The 23970-nt window shown below is 38.4% G+C and overlaps 1 protein-coding gene across 1 annotated transcript in view; it reads left to right on the top strand.

Annotated features, from left to right (window-relative positions):
• The window catches only part of LOC311223498 (cullin-5-like), a 94474-nt gene that overhangs the window by 3694 nt on the left and 66810 nt on the right, over window positions 1-23970 (top strand). The window contains exons 3-6 of the mRNA XM_084308282.1: window positions 354-453; window positions 7310-7486; window positions 10175-10316; window positions 18998-19143. Coding sequence (XP_084164408.1) covers window positions 354-453; window positions 7310-7486; window positions 10175-10316; window positions 18998-19143 — 565 coding nt within the window. The remainder of the gene's footprint in view (window positions 1-353; window positions 454-7309; window positions 7487-10174; window positions 10317-18997; window positions 19144-23970) is intronic.

Here is a 23970-nt window from a genome sequence, read left to right as displayed (position 1 = left end):
CAGTAGCACGTCATGTCAGATCAGTAGCACGTCATGTCAGATCAGTAGCACGTCATGTCAGATCTGTAATGTAGAACATGTCAGATCTGTAATGTAGAACATGTTAGATCTGTAATGTAGAACATGTTAGATCTGTAATGTAGAACATGTTAGATCTGTAATGTAGAACATGTTAGATCTGTAATGTAGAACATGTCAGATCTGTAATGTAGAACATGTTAGATCTGTAATGTAGAACATGTTAGATCTGTAATGTAGAACATGTTAGATCTGTAATGTAGAACATGTCAGATCTGTAATGAAGAACACACTTATTTAATGGTAACATGACATTGTGTTATTGTCTCTTCTAGAGATGTCCATGCTGTGTGTTTGTGGGACGATAAAGGACCAGCCAAGATCCACCAGGCTCTCAAAGAAGACATCTTAGACTTCATCAAACAAGCTCAGGCTGTAAGTCTCTGTCTGTGTGTGTAAGTCTGTGTGTGTAAAGGCCTCTGCATGCTACAGAAACTTCAAAGCAACTGCAACACAACATCGACAAAGCAACAGTGTTTTAGACACTCTGCCTTTATGCTTCTGCAACATCGACGCGCAAAGTTAGTTTAACTAAAGTTAGTTTAGGTTCGTGTTAACGTTAGATAATGTACAAAATAAACGTATTTCCGGTCATTTTAGACGTCGCTCTTTTATTTTGAAAACCCCCGACCGGAAGTGTTATAGTGTCTGTTGCTAGCAGCTTAACTTTCTGTGCTTTTCGAGGTAACGTTACCGTAACGTCATTAGTTTCCAATGGAGAGGACCTCGGCTCACATGCAGCTCAAACTACCTATTGGAATAAATTAATTGATTGATGTTTAACTTGTCCCTGTGTGTGTCCAGTCATTTCGACTAGCAAACGTTGTATTTAACGTTACCTCAGGACAGATACCATTGTATTTACTTGGTTAGCTATGTAGCTAATGTGGATAGCATTTTGAATAGACCCAATGCTAGCTGGCTGGCTACAGCTTTATTTACTAAATTATGGAGGCTTTTTAATCGTCAAGGTAAGAGAGGATTTGTCATGATCAACTGAAGGCGTATGCTATGGAACAATATGTGCTTGGGTTTTCAGAAAAAGGCGAGCTATGTGACGCTAATTATTTCTGTGTCTGTGTGTTTAAGTCTGTGTGTGTAAAGGCCTCTACATGCTACAGCAACTTCAAAGCAACTTCAACACAACATCAGCGCGATTTCAACGCGCTTGTTTTAGAGGGTCTTGTAGACTGTGTTGCGAGGACGTTGCGTACCTTTCACCCAAATCTAATCTAAACAACCGTTGCGTTGATATTGCGTAGCAGTGATTGGTTGGTAGTGAATGGGGGCGGGGCTGTCATATAATAATATTGGTCCCGCAGCGAGGAATACCATCCGCCATTGTTGTAGCCAGCCAGCTAGCGTTGACCTTGATGCTATTCAATGCTCTATCATACCCAACTAACGTTAATGCCATTCAGAATTTATTAACATAGCTACAACAACACACAGTAACGTTAATATAATTACATGCATCATTGTTTACAATGAACGGACGGTGGGGCAGTTCGAAAGGACTGGACACGGACAAGTTGTTAAACAGCAATCGATTAATTTAATATAACAGGTATTTCGAGCTGCATTTTCGTGCCTACAACCACAGCCACAGGGATATATCCAGCTTTGACGAGCTCTCTCTCCTCCTGCCGATTAAATTCAGCAGCTCTTCCTCGACCTCGAGTGCCTGTAGCTGCCAGCTAACGTTAAAACTAACCTAAAGTTACACAAGCAGAATACATCACAAATACTTCCAGTCGGGGGATTTCAAAATAAAAGAGCGACGTCTAAAAGCACCGGAAATACGTTTATTTTGTACATTATCTAACGTTAACACGAACCTAAACTAACTTTAGTTAAACTAACTTTGCGTGTCGATGTTGTAGAAGCATAAATGCAGAGTGTCTACAACACCGTTGCTTTGTTGATCTTGTGGTGCAGTTGCTTTGAAGTTGCTGTAGCATGTAGAGGCCTTAAGTCTGTATATGCAAGTCTGTGTGTAATACAATACATTTTTAACACTATGGGTGCCGGCCAGAAATCCGGAAAATGACTGTGGATTGCCAGCGCTATTTGTCTATGGAGAAATTCCCCTTCTTTGCAGGGCTATAACTTTTTAAATTCTATTGCTACATTGCCATTATTAGGGCCCATTCAAAGTCCTATATGTATTGTTCATTGTGTAGCAACGTTAAACTTTTTCATTCACATATTCATAGTAAAGTATGGTCTAATGTATAAGTATGTTTTCATCTCTTTCTGCAGCTTTCTCCAGAACGTGATATATAGCCCCAAATGCATTATATTGATGATGAAATACAGTTTGATGGCAATCGGGGCGATATAAAAAATTTCAATTGGACGTACTTCTAGAATGATCTACGTATGATCTGATGATGACCGGATGGGCGGGGGATCGTTTATAATTCCGTGGGCAGCGTTATATCATTCATCTAGTGTGGGTGATATGTTCATCATAACAGTTTATATGGAATACGATCAAAAATAACGCTGAATCTTACCGTATCCTCCTCGCGCCGTTGGGCGATGAGCGTGGAACAGTCATTTACCTATTATGGTATGTAGAAATATCGGGTCCATTTCCAGCTTGTATAATAGTATATATGTCCAAATCATGTTGTTTATCGAGTTATTGGCAATCGATCGCTATGTATTGTGTCGAGATCGAGTCCCGTGAGCCAAACAGAGTGCCCGGAAGTAATACGGCCGACCAGCACAACCTCCATAGCACTTCCTGTTTGGCGATTGCGCCGATCGGCCACCAGATGGCGCTCCTGAACCGCCAGAGAGCTCAGTGGGTCCTCCTGGTGGATCTCAGGCCAGCGGAGGGGAAATATGAATCCGATCGCAGATTTTTGAAATATTGATATAAGGACGCTGTAAAGCGTCCTCCGGCAACTTGAGCATGGCCGGGAATGACGCTTTTAAGCGTTTTCCGGCAGTCAAAGTGTTAATTTCTTTTTATCTTTGTTGTTGATTATAATTCACACACATTAAAACATTGTTGCTGCTGAAGAAACAATATTTATTTATATTTATATAAAGTTATATAAAAGAATAATAAAGCAATGTCGATTCTGTTCTTAATTAATTGCCTTTTTTTCTTGCAAAATAATAATAAAAAACTAGGGATGCCCCGATCGATCGGCCACCGATCGTTATCGGCCGATATTCAGTATAAATATGCGATCGGTGATCAGTGATAATGTTTTATTTTCACCGATCGTCAAACCCGATCTCAGTCGCTGTCGCTGAGTTCTGTCTCAGACACCGGTGGTGCGGCGTCTGCTCTCGAGTCCAGCCCCTCCCGCACGCATGTAAACACGGGTCTAGTCTAGTGAGACACGGGAGGACGGCGTGTCGTCTCCCTGAGCTAACGTTAGCTTAGCTACTGTTACAAAATGACCCAGTCAACTATTCACTTTTAGTTTAATACATGATGAGGCATTGTCTAACCGAACGGTATCTAGCCGGCCAGCTACCGATAGCTCCTGACATCAACAAACGCTCTAGCAAGTATAGTAGGTAGGTATGATACCTGTTAGCTGTTAGCTGTTAGCTCACGTTAGCGCAAGTTAGTTCACTGTTAAAAACGAAATGTCCCATTGAACTAAATAATTCACTGAGGCGTTGTATTAACGTTATATATCCGGCTAGCAGTAGCTACAGATAGCTCCTGATATCAATGTCTTATAACACTGATTCGATGCGTATTCGAGCTGAGGGCTTGCTGAGCACAGTTAAGTAACGTTATACCAATAGGGTCCAGGTGCAGCGCCGGAGAATCCTGGCCGTAGCTCGAGGCTACTCTAGTATAGGTCCAGCTGCAGCTCCGGAGAATCCTGGCTGTAGCTGGAGGCTACTAGAGTACACACAGACAGTGGAGCTTGTTGCGTGGTGGCGATGTCTCGCAGATAATACAAGTACAAGTCTAATTATATAATATATATATTTTATAAAAAAAAAAAAAAGAGATTTATATAAAATAAAATTTTATTTATCGGTATCGGATCGGTATCGGCCGATATGGCTCACGACGATCGGTGATCGGTATCGGTGGCAAAAAACGTGATCGGGGCATCCCTAAAAAAAACTATAAGAGTAACGATAAAGTACCGAACCGTTGACAGTGTGTGTGTGTGTGTGTGCCAGGTGACAGTGTGTGTGTGCCAGGTGACAGTGTGTGTGTGTGTGTGCCAGGTGACAGTGTGTGTGTGCCAGGTGACAGTGTGTGTGTGCCAGCCAGGTGACATTGTGTGTGTGTGTGTGCCAGGTGACAGTGTGTGTGTGTGTGCCAGGTGACAGTGTGTGTGTGCCAGGTGACAGTGTGTGTGTGTGTGTCAGGTGACAGTGTGTGTGTGTGTGTGCCAGGTGACAGTGTGTGTGTGTGTGTGCCAGGTGACAGTGTGTGTGTGCCAGCCAGGTGACAGTGTGTGTGTGTGTGTGCCAGGTGACAGTGTGTGTGTGCCAGCCAGGTGACATTGTGTGTGTGTGTGTGCCAGGTGACAGTGTGTGTGTGTGTGTGCCAGGTGACAGTGTGTGTGTGCCAGCCAGGTGACAGTGTGTGTGTGTGCCAGGTGACAGTGTGTGTGTGTGTGCCAGGTGACAGTGTGTGTGTGTGCCAGGTGACAGTGTGTGTGTGTGTGTGCCAGGTGACAGTGTGTGTGTGTGCCAGCCAGGTGACAGTGTGTGTGTGTGCCAGGTGACGGTGTGTGTGTGTGCCAGGTGACAGTGTGTGTGTGTGTGTGCCAGGTGACAGTGTGTGTGTGTGTGCCAGGTGACAGTGTGTGTGTGTGTGTGTGTGTGTGTGTGCCAGGTGACAGTGTGTGTGTGTGTGCCAGGTGACAGTGTGTGTGTGTGCCAGGTGACAGTGTGTGTGTGTGTGCCAGGTGACAGTGTGTGTGTGTGCCAGGTGACAGAAGATAAGGGCGGCACAGGTCTGGGCAGGGTGGTAGAAGATAAGGGGGGCACAGCTCTGGGCAGGGTGGTAGAAGATAAGGGGGGCACAGGTCTGGGCAGGGTGGTAGAAGATAAGGGGGGCACAGGTCTGGGCAGGGTGGTAGAAGATAAGGGGGGCACAGGTCTGGGCAGGGTGATAGAAGATAAGGGGGGCACAGCTCTGGGCAGGGTGGTAGAAGATGAGGGGGGCACAGGTCTGGGCAGGGTGGTAGAAGATAAGGGGGGCACAGGTCTGGGCAGGGTGGTAGAAGATAAGGGGGGCACAGCTCTGGGCAGGGTGGTAGAAGATAAGGGGGGCACAGGTCTGGGCAGGGTGGTAGAAGATGAGGGGGGCACAGCTCTGGGCAGGGTGGTAGAAGATAAGGGGGGCACAGCTCTGGGCAGGGTGGTAGAAGAAAGACATACATTAATAGGCAATACAATTAAATCTGAATATAAAATATGAGACAAATAAACAGTGTAAACAATAGGGCTGACCTTCGATTACTTTTGTGGAATTCGAAGCTTCAGGGCCGAGATTTGATTTTAATTCGAAGCTGCGAAGAAAAAAAGAAATATATATATTTTTTGTTATTTTTATTTTTTTATATATATTTTTTTATGTTGTGGGACTTGTACAGCACTTTGTTCAACTTTGTCAGTGCTGTAAAGTTTAAACCTTTTTAAATCTTAGACAAACTAAACACTTTGCTTCCATGAAATATTGTAAGCCGTCATTTGAGGCTTTATAAAAGCAGCACAATGAACACAGATCTGTCGGTGCCGAGTCCGGCCTCGTCTTAAATAACAAACAGCATTGATTGTTGTAATTAACAAAGAGAGGCAGAGTTGATTTTGCAAAATAAAAAATAAAAAAAAAAATTTTCAAAAATATTATTATTGTTTTATTTTACATAATAAAATTTTATTTTCATATTCGAATCCCATGCCCATCGAACGAAGCTTCGAAGTATTTAAGACAGCCATAGTAAACAATATAGTTAACTCTGAATATAGAATTATGAGAAAAATAAACAGTATACACACAAGGTGCAGGTGAGGGTCTGTACCTTATCTGGGATGATATAAGTCAGTCTGGTGGTTAACCTCTTAACTGGCGCCCCCAATTTTTTTTTTCTTTTTTTACTTGAACTTGAGGACTGCATACTTTCTTTGCAAACCAAAATACTATACCTTATACTTATAGCACATGCATGAGCCTGGTCTCTTTTGAAAGATGACATTCTGAAGTTTCTGATAAAGATAATTCACTTTTAGTGCTAATGAAATAGAGTAACATTATGTCTGAACTTGAGTTGTAGAAAAACTTGTTACTCATGTTTTTCTGTAGTAGTTAGTTAGTAGTCCAGAAGTAGTATTTCCCAAAAAAGGTATGGCTTAAAAAACACCCTGGGCCCATAGCCTGAAGTCTTGTGTAGTACATGTCCAAATTTCATAAAAATCCGTTCAGAATTGAGTGATATAGAGCAATTTTGGTAAAATATGAGAAAAGAAAAAGGTCTGCAGGTTTCCATTTTCTCATAGACTTCAAGATCCCCACGTGGGGTACCATTGGAAAGCCACACTCATTGGTTACAATCCTGTCCAATAATATTCGAGATCGCCAAATGATTGACGGAGCTAGAGCCTCGGAAGTCGGGAGTGGTATTAGAAAAAATATAAAGTCTGCTAAAGACTCTGGCGCACGCCTCACATATCGGCATGTAACTTGAGAACCTCTCAACGGATTTTGTCGCCTGAAACAGCAATCGACAGTCAACAAATATGGCTTTAATTCGATATATATATTGTATTAAAAAATATGCACACCCGAGCCGCTAGAGGTCGCCAAAGTGAAAAACCCCATTGGTTTAAACAGAATGAATAGACACATACATTTTTTCTTTTTAATTCTAATGTTGATTTAGAATTTGAACGTCAACGTTATTTTTTATTTAACCTTTATTTAACCAGGAAGTCCCATTGAGATACAAGATCTCTTTTGCAAGGTTATGAATGAAGCTTCGAAGCTTCAAACTATTCGGTACAGCCCTGCCGTAAACAGAGCGGCCTATTGGGATGCTAGATCCTAATGTGAAAAACTGTGATTTACCTTACCTCCCTACCTCTATCTTTTTTATGCTCGCGTATGCCTGTATTTTTTACTACTTGTGAAGCACTTTGAACTGCAATTTCTGTGAAAAGTGCTATACAAATAAAGTTGTTATTATTATTACTACTAGTGCCATTCTAAAGTTGTGCGTTGCCATGGCAGCGGGTGCTGAGTCACCAGGACGACACGGCCCTGCTGAAGGCCTACATCGTGGAGTGGAGGAAGTTCTTCACCCAGTGCGACATCCTGCCCAAGCCCTTCTGCCAGCTGGAGATCACCCTAATGGGCAAGCAGGGCAGCAACAAGAAGACCAACGTGGAGGACAGCATTGTGCGCAAGGTGAGCTCCTTCACGGAGACGGCTGCTTGTGACGTCAAGGCGTCTTATTGATCACAAGCACTGTGTCTTAACTTGTTGAGCCTTGAAAATCCGCCTAACAATACATACCTAAGTAAATGGAAGATTGCTCCACTTCTACAAGGTCCATTTGCATGTATTGGTATCTAGGGACATCTATGGATCTCAGGTAGGGATGTCCGATATTATCGGCCGATATCGGCATTAAAATGTATCGGTATCGGTTTAAAAAAAAAAGATTTTTACATTTCTATAACCTTTATTTACCCAGGCAAGCAAGTAAGAACAAATTCTGATTTTATTTGCATAATGTTGTGTTAATTCCACAACAAGAGATATGTAATGTTAATTACCTGAAATTATTCCATTTTTGGGGGGGGGGGGGACCCTGCATATATCGGTATCGGTTGATATCGGTTGATATCGGTATCGGAAATTAAGAGTTGGACAATATCGGTATATTGGTATCGGTAAAAAAGCCAATATCGAGCATCCCTAATCTCAGGGAATGTATTCCCAGTGTCTGTTACTAGGCTTGAGTAAATTGTAATGAACCAAAAGAGAATATACATTTTTTTTTGGATATTTTTTTTATTTTATCTTTGACGGTGAATAATACCATGCTAACATTTACCAGACATGAAAAATTGCCACTGAGCTCATTCAGCAACCCTTTCACTTGCACAAAAAATCCAAGCAAATGAATAAAGGGAAGATGATTAAACAGAAGGTTTTGTAGATACCAGGGTTAGAAATTAACTTTTTTTTTCAAGGGCTTTTTTTGCCCCCCTTAATTGATTTTCGGGGGCTTTTTTTTGTATTTCGGGGGCACTGAATTTTTATGATAAACGGTAGGGGTGGGACGGTTCACAAAATGGACGGTTTGGTTCATATCACGAATTTGGGGTCACGGTTTTCAGTTCGATATACGTTAATTTTTATTAAAAAAAATGTAACACTCAAATCTAAAAGTCAAGATAGACTGCGCTCACAAATTATAACACTGGGTGCTGAAATCCCGTCGAGTATAATAGAAAAAGAAAGCAATACGCTTGGACCAGCACTCACAGATTTTGGTATATTTAATGGCAGCCTGAAACAAACATGTTTCGGAACATAATCGTTCCGAAACATGTTTGTTTCAGGCTGCCATTAAATATACCAAAATCTGTGAGTGCTGGTCCAAGCGTATTGCTTTCTTTTTCTATAACACTCAAATCTAAACATGTTTCTCATTTATTAAAAATAAAATAAAAGGTTTACAGTGTTTACAGCCTTAAATAATGTTTGGCACACAAAGACCGAACTGACTGAAAAATATAGGCTACATTTGTCAAAGTATTAATTTAGTGCAAACAAACAATATGCTCAGCCAGCACTAGACTTTCCTTTCTTTAATTAATATAAACACACAAAAACAATGTCAACCATGTTTAAATTCCCTGCTTGTCAGTTCTTAATGGAAAGATTCGTTTTCTGCTTGAAATTATTGTGTTTCTGTCTACATATATTTAGACTAACATTATTTAAATATTGAGTGCAACTGTGGTGGATTACGTAATTCGGTGAGTTGGAACTATCTATGGGTTGGCGCCGGGTCCCCACGGACATTTTAGCGTGTGGCACCGCCACCTTCAGCTCCGGTCACGTTAGGAGCAGTTCATAACGTCAACAAGCAGCGCGAAAGCGGCAATAGTCCCGGTTGGAGTTAGTAAAACACAGTTGTATGTTAGCCTTCTTGGATGTTGAATAAACGCCTATCATTGTCTTTAAACACCCCGCCTCTCAGACTCCCATTTCCTCCTCTGCTACAGTAGCTAGTAGCTACGGTGTTAGCTGTTGTTGTGAAGGGCTAGCTAGCTAACAGCTACAAACATTGTACAAACTGCTAACGCTATGGCAAGATGTGTGTAGGCCTATGTAATGTTAATGGCTATGTTTTTAAAGTCGTAATGAAGATTGATTTATATTGTGCGTGCCATTTTTACACAAACTGACTAGCACCTGGCTGCTGCTGCTGCAGCCAGTGCAGAACACCGGCTCCGCCAAATGATTTTTTTTATTTGCGCGTCATCTGAACCGTATACGATACACAGACGCTCCATTACCCGATAAATATATATATATAATTAGTAAACTGTCGGGGGCATTAAGTGCCCCCCTTAACTGATTTTCGAGGGCATTTTATCCATTTTCAAGGGCATTATGCCCCAAGCCCCCGTTAATTTCGAACCCTGGTAGATACAGTACTGAATTCTGCCATCCGGACACATGCCATTTGAAATATGATTATAGAATATCAGGCCTATAAATGACCTTATTATAGCCATGTTGCACATCTATGGATCGGGCCAAATCTCCTCTTTCCAATGGCAGAGTTCAATCTGGATTTAGTATCACCAGGCGTGCAGCAAAAACCGTGAATGAAATCTAATCTGTAAATGTCTTTCTCTCTCTTTCTCTGTCTTTCTCTCTGTCTCTTTCTCCTGCTGTCTCTGTCTCTGTCTCTCTCTCTCTCTCTTTCTCCTGCTGTCTCTGTGTCTCTCTCTCTCTTTCTCCTGCTGTCTCTGTGTCTCTCTCTCTCTTTCTCTCTTTCTCTCTCTCTTTCTCTCTTTCTCCTGCCGTCTCTGTGTCTCTCTGTGTGACTCTCACTGTGTCTTGTCCGTGTAGCTGATGTTGGACACGTGGAACGAGTCGATCTTCTCCAACATAAAGAGTCGTTTGCAGGACAGCGCCATGAAGCTGGTGCACGCAGAGCGACTGGGGGAGGCCTTCGACTCCCAGCTGGTCATAGGAGTACGAGAGTCCTACGGTGAGTCTGACCTCTGACCCTGTCTCAGCTGGTCATAGGAGTACGAGAGTCCTACGGTGAGTCTGACCTCTGACCCTGTCTCAGCTGGTCATAGGAGTACGAGAGTCCTACGGTGAGTCTGACCTCTGACCCTGTCTCAGCTGGTCATAGGAGTACGAGAGTCTTACTGTGTCCATGTGTAACTGATTGTTACTACAGTATGTAAACAGACTGATTGTTACTACAGTATGTAAACAGACTGATTGTTACTACAGTATGTAAACAGACTGATTGTTACTACAGTATGTAAACAGACTGATTGTTACTACAGTATGTAAACAGACTGATTGTTACTACAGTATGTAAACAGACTGATTGTTACTACAGTATGTAAACAGACTGATTGTTACTACAGTATGTAAACAGACTGATTGTTACTACAGTATGTAAACAGACTATGATTGTTACTACAGTATGTAAACAGACTGATTGTTACTACAGTATGTAAACACACTATGATGTTACTACAGTATGTAACCACACTGCTTGTTACTACAGTATGTAAACACACTGATTGTTACTACAGTATGTAAACACACTGATTGTTACTACAGTATGTAAACACACTGATTGTTACTACAGTATGTAAACAGACTGATTGTCACTACAGTATGTAAACAGACTGATTGTTACTACAGTATGTAAACACACTATGATTGTTACTACAGTATGTAAACAGACTGATTGTTACTACAGTATGTAAACACACTTATTGTTACTACAGTATGTAAACAGACTGATTGTTACTACAGTATGTAAACAGACTGATTGTTACTACAGTATGTAAACAGACTGATTGTTATTACAGTATGTAAACAGACTGATTGTTACTACAGTATGTAAACAGACTATGATTGTTACTACAGTATGTAAACAGACTATGCTTGTTACTACAGTATGTAAACACACTGATTGTTATTACAGTATGTAAACAGACTGATTGTTACTACAGTATGTAAACAGACTATGCTTGTTACTACAGTATGTAAACAGACTGATTGTTATTACAGTATGTAAACAGACTGATTGGTACTACAGTATGTAAACACACTGATTGTTATTACAGTATGTAAACAGACTGATTGTTACTACAGTATGTAAACAGACTGATTGTTACTACAGTATGTAAACACACTGATTGTTACTACAGTATGTAAACAGACTGATTGTTACTACATTATGTAAACACACTGATTGTTACTACAGTATGTAAACAGACTGATTGTTACTACAGTATGTAAACAGACTGATTGTTACTACAGTATGTAAACAGACTATGATTGTTACTACAGTATGTAAACACACTATGATTGTTACTACAGTATGTAAACAGACTGATTGTTACTACAGTATGTAAACACACTTATTGTTACTACAGTATGTAAACAGACTGATTGTTACTACAGTATGTAAACAGACTGATTGTTACTACAGTATGTAAACAGACTGATTGTGTTACTACAGTATGTAAACACACGATGATTGTTACTACAGTATGTAAACAGACTGATTGTTACTACAGTATGTAAACAGACTGATTGTTACTACAGTATGTAAACACACTATGATTGTTACTACAGTATGTAAACAGACTATGCTTGTTACTACAGTATGTAAACACACTGATTGTTATTACAGTATGTAAACAGACTGATTGTTACTACAGTATGTAAACAGACTATGCTTGTTACTACAGTATGTAAACAGACTGATTGTTATTACAGTATGTAAACAGACTGATTGGTACTACAGTATGTAAACACACTGATTGTTATTACAGTATGTAAACAGACTGATTGTTACTACAGTATGTAAACAGACTGATTGTTACTACAGTATGTAAACACACTGATTGTTACTACAGTATGTAAACAGACTGATTGTTACTACATTATGTAAACACACTGATTGTTACTACAGTATGTAAACAGACTGATTGTTACTACAGTATGTAAACAGACTGATTGTTACTACAGTATGTAAACAGACTATGATTGTTACTACAGTATGTAAACAGACTGATTGTTACTACAGTATGTAAACACACTGATTGTTACTACAGTATGTAAACAGACTGATTGTTACTACAGTATGTAAACACACTGATTGTTACTACAGTATGTAAACACTGATTGTTACTACAGTATGTAAACAGACTGATTGTTACTACAGTGTGTAAACGGACTATGATTGTTACTACAGTATGTAAACGGACTATGATTGTTACTACAGTATGTAAACGGACTATGATTGTTACTACAGTATGTAAACATACTATGATTGTTACTACAGTATGTAAACAGACTGATTGTTACTACAGTATGTAAACAGACTGATTGTTACTACAGTATGTAAACACACTGATTGCTACTACAGTATGTAAACACACTGATTGGTACTACAGTATGTAAACAGACTGATTGTTACTACAGTATGTAAACACTATGATTGTTACTACAGTATGTAAACAGACTGATTGTTACTACAGTATGTAAACACTATGATTGTTACTACAGTATGTAAACAGACTGATTGTTACTACAGTATGTAAACAGACTGATTGTGTTACTACAGTATGTAAACACACGATGATTGTTACTACAGTATGTAAACAGACTGATTGTTACTACAGTATGTAAACAGACTGATTGTTACTACAGTATGTAAACACACTATGATTGTTACTACAGTATGTAAACAGACTATGCTTGTTACTACAGTATGTAAACACACTGATTGTTATTACAGTATGTAAACAGACTGATTGTTACTACAGTATGTAAACAGACTATGCTTGTTACTACAGTATGTAAACAGACTGATTGTTATTACAGTATGTAAACAGACTGATTGGTACTACAGTATGTAAACACACTGATTGTTATTACAGTATGTAAACAGACTGATTGTTACTACAGTATGTAAACAGACTGATTGTTACTACAGTATGTAAACACACTGATTGTTACTACAGTATGTAAACAGACTGATTGTTACTACATTATGTAAACACACTGATTGTTACTACAGTATGTAAACAGACTGATTGTTACTACAGTATGTAAACAGACTGATTGTTACTACAGTATGTAAACAGACTATGATTGTTACTACAGTATGTAAACAGACTGATTGTTACTACAGTATGTAAACACACTGATTGTTACTACAGTATGTAAACAGACTGATTGTTACTACAGTATGTAAACACACTGATTGTTACTACAGTATGTAAACACTGATTGTTACTACAGTATGTAAACAGACTGATTGTTACTACAGTGTGTAAACGGACTATGATTGTTACTACAGTATGTAAACGGACTATGATTGTTACTACAGTATGTAAACGGACTATGATTGTTACTACAGTATGTAAACATACTATGATTGTTACTACAGTATGTAAACAGACTGATTGTTACTACAGTATGTAAACAGACTGATTGTTACTACAGTATGTAAACACACTGATTGCTACTACAGTATGTAAACACACTGATTGTTACTACAGTATGTAAACAGACTGATTGTTACTACAGTATGTAAACACTATGATTGTTACTACAGTATGTAAACAGACTGATTGTTACTACAGTATGTAAACACTATGATTGTTACTACAGTATGTAAACAGACTGATTGTTACTACAGTATGTAAACAGACTGATTGTTACTACAGTATGTAAACACTGATTGTTACTACAGTATGTAAACAGACTGATTGTTACTACAGTATGTAAACACACTGATTGTTACTACAGTATGTAAACACACTGATTGTTACTATAGTATGTAAACAGACTATGATTGTTACTACAGTATGTAAACAGACTATGCTTGTTACTACAGTATGTAAACACACTGATTGTTACTACAGTATGTAAACAGACTGATTGTTACTACAGTATGTAAACAGACTGATTGTTACTACAGTGTGTAAACAGACTGATTGTTACTACAGTATGTAAACAGACTGATTGTTACTACAGTATGTAAACACACTGCTTGTTACTACAGTATGTAAACAGACTGATTGTTACTACAGTATGTAAACAGACTGATTGTTACTACAGTATGTAAACAGACTTGATTGTTACTACAGTCTGTAAACATACTATGATTGTTACTACAGTATGTAAACAGACTGATTGTTACTACAGTATGTAAACAGACTGATTGTTACTACAGTATGTAAAAAGACTGATTGTTACTACAGTATGTAAACAGACTGATTGTTACTACAGTATGTAAACAGACTATGGTTGTTACTACAGTATGTAAACAGACTGATTGTTACTACAGTATGTAAACACACTGATTGTTACTACAGTATGTAAACAGACTGATTGTTACTACAGTATGTAAACAGACTGATTGTTACTACAGTATGTAAACACACTGATTGTTACTACAGTATGTAAACATACTGATTGTTACTACAGTATGTAAACACACTATGATTGTTACTACAGTATGTAAACACAATATGATTGTTACTACAGTATGTAAACAGACTATGCTTGTTACTACAGTATGTAAACACACTGATTGTTACTACAGTATGTAAACAGACTGATTGTTACTACAGTATGTAAACAGACTGATTGTTACTACAGTGTGTAAACAGACTGATTGTTACTACAGTATGTAAACAGACTGATTGTTACTACAGTATGTAAACACACTGCTTGTTACTACAGTATGTAAACAGACTGATTGTTACTACAGTATGTAAACAGACTTGATTGTTACTACAGTCTGTAAACATACTATGATTGTTACTACAGTATGTAAACAGACTGATTGTTATTACAGTATGTAAACAGACTGATTGTTACTACAGTATGTAAAAAGACTGATTGTTACTACAGTATGTAAACAGACTGATTGTTACTACAGTATGTAAACACACTGATTGTTACTACAGTATGTAAACAGACTGATTGTTACTACAGTATGTAAACACACTGATTGTTACTACAGTATGTAAACAGACTGATTGTTACTACAGTATGTAAACAGACTGATTGTTACTACATTATGTAAACAGACTGATTGTTACTACAGTATGTAAACACACTGATTGTTACTACAGCATGTAAACAGACTGATTGTTACTACAGTATGTAAACACACTGATTGTTACTACAGTATGTAAACAGACTGATTGTTACTACAGTATGTAAACAGACTGATTGTTACTACAGTATGTAAACAGACTGATTGTTACTACAGTATGTAAACAGACTGATTGTTACTACAGTATGTAAACAGACTGATTGTTACTACAGTATGTAAACAGACTGATTGTTACTACAGTATGTAAACAGACTATGATTGTTACTACAGTATGTAAACAGACTGATTGTTACTACAGTATGTAAACACATTATGATTGTTACTACAGTATGTAACCACACTGCTTGTTACTACAGTATGTAAACACACTGATTGTTACTACAGTATGTAAACACACTGATTGTTACTACAGTATGTAAACACACTGATTGTTACTACAGTATGTAAACACACTGATTGTTACTACAGTATGTAAACAGACTGATTGTCACTACAGTATGTAAACAGACTGATTGTTACTACAGTATGTAAACACACTATGATTGTTACTACAGTATGTAAACAGACTGATTGTTACTACAGTATGTAAACACACTTATTGTTACTACAGTATGTAAACAGACTGATTGTTACTACAGTATGTAAACAGACTGATTGTTACTACAGTGTGTAAACGGACTATGATTGTTACTACAGTATGTAAACGGACTATGATTGTTACTACATTATGTAAACGGACTATGATTGTTACTACAGTATGTAAACATACTATGATTGTTACTACAGTATGTAAACAGACTGATTGTTACTACAGTATGTAAACACACTGATTGCTACTACAGTATGTAAACACACTGATTGTTACTACAGTATGTAAACAGACTGATTGTTACTACAGTATGTAAACAGACTGATTGTTACTACAGTATGTAAACAGACTGATTGTTACTACAGTATGTAAACACTATGATTGTTACTACAGTATGTAAACAGACTGATTGTTACTACAGTATGTAAACAGACTGATTGTTACTACAGTATGTAAACACTGATTGTTACTACAGTATGTAAACAGACTGATTGTTACTACAGTATGTAAACACACTGATTGTTACTACAGTATGTAAACACACTGATTGTTACTATAGTATGTAAACAGACTATGATTGTTACTACAGTATGTAAACAGACTATGCTTGTTACTACAGTATGTAAACACACTGATTGTTACTACAGTATGTAAACTGACTGATTGTTACTACAGTATGTAAACAGACTGATTGTTACTACAGTGTGTAAACAGACTGATTGTTACTACAGTATGTAAACAGACTGATTGTTACTACAGTATGTAAACACACTGCTTGTTACTACATTATGTAAACAGACTGATTGTTACTACAGTATGTAAACAGACTGATTGTTACTACAGTATGTAAACAGACTTGATTGTTACTACAGTCTGTAAACATACTATGATTGTTACTACAGTATGTAAACAGACTGATTGTTACTACAGTATGTAAACAGACTGATTGTTACTACAGTATGTAAAAAGACTGATTGTTACTACAGTATGTAAACAGACTGATTGTTACTACAGTATGTAAACAGACTATGGTTGTTACTACAGTATGTAAACAGACTGATTGTTACTACAGTATGTAAACACACTGATTGTTACTACAGTATGTAAACAGACTGATTGTTACTACAGTATGTAAACAGACTGATTGTTACTACAGTATGTAAACACACTGATTGTTACTACAGTATGTAAACATACTGATTGTTACTACAGCATGTAAACACACTATGATTGTTACTACAGTATGTAAACACACTATGATTGTTACTACAGTATGTAAACAGACTATGCTTGTTACTACAGTATGTAAACACTGATTGTTACTACAGTATGTAAACAGACTGATTGTTACTACAGTATGTAAACAGACTGATTGTTACTACAGTGTGTAAACAGACTGATTGTTACTACAGTATGTAAACAGACTGATTGTTACTACAGTATGTAAACACACTGCTTGTTACTACAGTATGTAAACAGACTGATTGTTACTACAGTATGTAAACAGACTGATTGTTACTACAGTATGTAAACAGACTTGATTGTTACTACAGTCTGTAAACATACTATGATTGTTACTACAGTATGTAAACAGACTGATTGTTACTACAGTATGTAAACAGACTGATTGTTACTACAGTATGTAAAAAGACTGATTGTTACTACAGTATGTAAACAGACTGATTGTTACTACAGTATGTAAACAGACTATGGTTGTTACTACAGTATGTAAACAGACTGATTGTTACTACAGTATGTAAACACACTGATTGTTACTACAGTATGTAAACAGACTGATTGTTACTACAGTATGTAAACAGACTGATTGTTACTACATTATGTAAACAGACTGATTGTTACTACAGTATGTAAACACACTGATTGTTACTACAGTATGTAAACATACTATGATTGTTACTACATTATGTAAACAGACTGATTGTTACTACAGTATGTAAACCCACTGATTGTTACTACAGTATGTAAACAGACTGATTGTTACTACAGTATGTAAACAGACTGATTGTTACTACAGTATGTACACACACTGATTGTTACTACAGTATGTAAACATACTGATTGGTACTACAGTATGTAAATACACTATGATTGTTACTACAGTATGTAAACACTATGATTGTTACTACAGTATGTAAACAGACTGATTGTTACTACAGTATGTAAACAGACTATGATTGTTACTACAGTATGTAAACATACTGATTGTTACTACAGTATGTAAATACACTATGATTGTTACTACAGTATGTAAACAGACTGATTGTTACTACAGTATGTAAACAGACTGCTTGTTACTACAATATGTAAACAGACTGATTGTTACTACAGTATGTAAACAGACTGATTGTTACTACAGTATGTAAACAGACTAGTTGTTACTACAGTATGCAAACATACTATGATTGTTACTACAGTATGTAAACAGACTGATTGTTACTACAGTATGTAAACAGATTTGATTGTTACTACAGTATGTAAACATACTGATTGTTACTACATTATGTAAACAGACTGATTGTTACTACAGTATGTACACATACTATGATTGTTACTACAGTATGCAAACAGACTGATTGTTACTACAGTATGTAAACACACTGATTGTTACTACAGTATGTACACATACTATGATTGTTACTACAGTATGTAAACAGACTGATTGTTACTACAGTATGTAAACAGATTTCATTGTTACTACAGTATGTAAACATACTATGATTGTTACTACAGTATGCAAACAGACTGATTGTTACTACAGTATGTAAACACACTGATTGTTACTACAGTATGTAAACAGACTGATTGTTACTACAGTATGTAAACAGACTGATTGTTACTACAGTATGTAAACAGACTTAGTCTAGAGTGCCTGGTTTCCCTACGGCCTGTTATCTTTCTTCCTCTCTGACATTGTTGTCCCTGTTATCTCTCTTCCTCCATCTCTTTGTAGTGAATCTATGTTCTAACCCAGAGGACAAACTACAGATCTACAGAGACAACTTTGAGAAGGCCTACCTGGACTCAACAGAGAGGTTCTACAGAACACAGGCCCCATCCTACCTCCAGCAAAACGGAGTCCAGAACTATATGAAATATGTACGTATTACTACTACTACTATACCTACTGCTACTACTACAATAACTACTGCTACTACTACTATACCAGGGCTCGAAATTAACATTTTTACTTGGTAGCACTGGTGCTCCCAACTTCAAAAAGTTGGGAGCACCAGCAAAAATGTAGGAGCACCCACCAAAATGTAAGGAGCACCAACAATATATATGTAATATATTTTTTATTATAAAAAAAACGACAATATAACTACTGTAATGCAGTAAAACAGTGAAAGTAGCCTTAAACTATACTGCCCTGTCAAGGCTAACCGCAGTAACTTCCAAACAGTGAAACTGAGAAAAATGGCTTTGAAGTTTTTTGACTTGCCATCCAAAATGTGTTATAGGTAGATAGATGATAGTACCCAGATTTAACATGTATTACATTTAAATTTTCTATTTTTCTCCCATCCCAATTTCGTATCATCCATTTCAACCCTCCCCTGTCTCGAACGCTGTTTCTTGCCTCCCACAAGCCGGCTGCAATGTGGACTAAGTCATACATAGCACGAGTCCCCTCCGATACTCAAGGTAACAGCAGTCGCATCTTTTCACCTGCGCGGCTCGATCTTTCAGCGTCAGGGGTCTGCGCTTTGGAGGGGCGCCGCCCCCATCGCTTCCTGATTCTACTGCCCAGGAGCACCAACCGACCTGTAGGAGTCACTGTCCACAACGCCCGATCCCCACCCATCAGTTTCCCACCCCCTAATACGGCCAATGTGTATTAGTACGGACGACCAGCTAAACTGAAAGCAATGTGGAGCGCTGGGCTCGAACAGGCGAACCCAGCGTCTCCAGTATTCGTGGTGAGCGCCTTGCCCACTGCACCACAATGAATTAATCTTTAGGCATACAAAAATATGACGTAATTATTTTAATTAACCCCAAAAAAGCAGATACTGCACTCTGCTGCACGATTTCCTTAAATAATTATACAGGTAATGTACAGGCAAAGTGCAGTAACTTCAAATACAATGTTGTTTTCCATCCAGCTTTCATAACTTAACCTAGCCATTTTATTTGGATCATCATCATTCCAATATATTCAGGTCTTAAATTTCATTTTCAAAATGGCTAGGTTAAGTTATGAAAGCTGGAGGGAAAACAACATTGTATTTGAAGTTACAGCACTTTGCCTGTATATTACCTGTATAATTATTTAAGGAAATCGTGCAGCAGAGTGCAGTATCTTATTTTTTGGGGTTAATTAAAATAATTACGTCATATTTTTGTATGCCTAAAGATTACTTCATTAATACATGTTAAATCTGGGTACTATCATCTATCTACCTATAACACATTTTGGATGGCAAGTCAAAAAACTTTAAAGCCATTTTTCTCAGTTTGGAAGTTACTGCGGTCTGCCTGGGTTTTTGTGTGATTTTGTAGTTACTGCAGTTTTTAAAACCCCATATCTCCAAAACTGAGCGACATTAACATCTGAAACTTGGTCACAAGATAAAACATTTATTGACAAGTTCAATTTCACTCATAACTCAATTTTGACTTTTTTCGAGTTACTGCTGTTAGCCTTGACAGGGCAGTATAGTATAGTGTAGCCTATAGTGTAGACTAGGCATGTCTACACATTTTGAGGGTACGATAACCTTGGTAAAAAATACCACGGTTTTCACGGTATTCTGTACATAAAAAATAATCCCTTATTGAACTAAACTTATTACAGTGCACAATAAGCTTTTCTGTAAGTGTTATTTATGAATGTGTGAAGACTGTCTGTATTACACACAGAGGGAACTGTTTGACCACTTTCAAACTAAGTACAGAATATAAAATACTTCCAAATAAACTTTCATGATTATGAATATGTAGGCTACATGTCAAAAGGGCATTTTGCTAATGTAATCTATTTGCAAAGATGTGTTATAATATAGCCTAGTACTATTCTTACTGGATTAAACTTTGGATTCATCTTTTGTGGTGGCTCAACATTATTCACACACGCAACTATGTGTTGGTGATAATGGTTCCCCATATTGTTTGTTACATTGCTGTCGGCAAACTAGCTCAGAGTGTCAACAGAGTGTTGACGTTGAGTTGATGTTAGCTGCTAGCTGGCTGCCCGAATCCACAACAGCCAGGCAGCCAACCGTACAAAATACAGTCTCAGCCAATCACATCGATTTGTACAGTTAGTTAGCTCCACTCCATTGTAACCTCGTTCCCAGTTTTGTCTCCTCCGTGAGCACAACAGCTAGCTAACGTTAGCCACAGCTGCAAAAACTAACGCCAATGATGTTATGAGCTATCAGTAGCTAGCCAGCTCTGCTAGATAACGTTAGACAACGCCTCGTGTATTAAACTAAAGTGAATAGTTTCCTGGGCCATTGTTTAATGCTTCAGTGATGTTAAAAGAGGAGCTGCACGCTTGCTATCTCCGGTGTGAATGAGATGGGTCTGTGAGGGGGAGGGGGAGGGCACTGCGAGCAGCGTGTGTGTGCGTCAACAAGAGGAGGGGGGGGGGGGAGTTCGCACCAGAACAATTATTTATTATATATATATATATATATATATATATATATATATATATATATATATATATATATATAGTTATCTACAGATAACTGATATAAGTGTAACTTGTGTGTGTGGCTATAGTTATCTACAGTGTATATATATATATATTAGAGGTGGGCATAGATAATTTTTTTAAATCTAGATTAATCTATCTGCTAGCCTGGAATTAAAATGGCTCAAAAAATAAAAAATCTGCCGAATGCATTCAAAATATGTGTGTTCTACCCAAATAATGACCAGAAGTAAGTCCTTACTTTTTCTTTCCTCCTTATGTTTCTCAGGCCAGGTGGCCCATTACACCATGAGCCCATCTCCCGTTTCCAAAATGCATTACAGACTGTTTGAAAAAGCTGTTTTGCTATGATAATTGGTAATGAAATATCAAAATAATGTTCAATAAGATGTACTTGTGTTTAATAAGTTGTTTTATTCAGAAGTTAACACAAATAAATAATATTACCAGTACAGTACTGTTACAAAGGATCAGATTAAACCGAATATATATATTTATTTATTGATATATATTGCATAGTATTTGTATATCGTTTGATATCCCTTGTATATTCCTTGTACATATACACGGAATATCCCTTTAGCCTACTACAGACCATAATATTTCATTCTCCTATTGGACAGCGGTCCACCGGCGCCAGGGACCGGCCTCCGGAGTCAGGTTCAAAGTCACCGTCAAGACGTGTCTGGACATGCCCGGCCTTGCCCAGGGATACGCGACAGAAATGAGACTGGTACTAGTTTGTTCACCGTACGTATAAATACGGCGCAGGTGAATACAGAAGCCCCTTAGTCTAAGAGTTACCAATAAGTTGAAGCCTCACCCACGATACAACGTGCGGTGAAGTATGGCCTGTTTGGCCCCAGAATAGAGCATTGAGACCGCGTGCGAATTAATAACTGAATTGTCAGAGTTTGGCGCTATACCGTCGAGTGCGACATATTTCTATTAAGTCAATAATAGTCTATTTGTGTATAGTGTATCGTGCGGTTAAAGTTCTACAGTGACCAGCATCTCCAACGCTTCCTCGTATTAGCTAGAGTTCTTATCCAGGCTGGGCTGACCACATGGCGCTTTCACCCGAGGAGACCTAGACGAGAACCGTATGGACATGTACACTGGATTAATCTACCCGACGACTACATAGCCCTTTGCGGCTGGAATATATTTGCTTTGGTCCTGTGATTTATGGAGCGGATAATCGCCGACGCCTGCACGTGTTGGATTTACCCCGCGAGGAGTCAAGTCGAGTCGGCGCCTCAGAGAGCCTGAGGCCGACTAGCTTTCTTCACTGTGGAGCTACAGTCTACGGAGAACAGCTGTATTCGTCTGTGGATCAAGAGGCTATTGCACCGGCTCCTGTACCTGGAGTCTCCTTAGTCATCGTTGACCAGACTCTCTACTACCGACAGATCTTCTACCCCCTGCTGGCTTACAACCAGGGGGACCCTTCCAGTATCTCCCGCTATATTACTAGTGTACCATAGATATAATTCCCTAAGATTCAGGTTGTATAATTACCTCCTGCGTAACCAGAGAATGGACATTCATTGTTGATTTGCCTACGCACATTCCTTTGCCTTACAAGTGCATTCAAAGAATAATGTAAAGTATATTATGTACCCTTTGCTCCATTAAATACTTGATTATACCTTTGTGTGGAACCGATTTCATTGTGGGAAGTGTTCATCATATTCATATATCGTGTACTGTATGGCCAGTAATTAAAGTACATAAAGCGGTAGTGGGTTAATGATACCATACTTATCAATACAGTCAGGGAATTGTACCCCTCAGTTACAATTGGTCCTTCGAGCCGGATGGTAACTAGTGTAATATTAATATAGTGGTATTAATATTGACATGGCCTATGATGAACACTCCACAAAACGGTTCTCCTAAAGTAGATCGCCCGCAGCGTAGACGGCAGACACCTCAGTACTTAGAGGATTACGTTGCCAATATACTACCTAGCCTTCTACAGACGGTAAACGCGGAAAAAGTAGATAGTAAAATTATGTCCGACCCTATCGCCCAGGCTACCCCGCCAATAGAGGCCCTAGTGGGTTCTAACGTAACTGACCAAGCTCACGGTAGGGACCAGGAGGGACCTGACACGACTTTACCCCCCGCCAAGACCGAAGAAGTAGTCCCCGGAGAGCTCCTGGATAAAGACAGCTCTCCAGGGATGGAACTCTACCCGCTACAAGAAGAGGAGAGCACCCCGGAGATGGATCTCCAGGACTCGCCACAGGAGAACA

Source organism: Notolepis coatsorum (assembly GCF_963971535.1).
Source record: "Notolepis coatsorum genome assembly, chromosome: 1".
NCBI lineage: Eukaryota > Metazoa > Chordata > Actinopteri > Aulopiformes > Paralepididae > Notolepis > Notolepis coatsorum.
The sequence above is the reverse complement of the archived record's forward strand: the minus strand, read 5'-3'. Positions and strand labels throughout refer to the sequence as shown.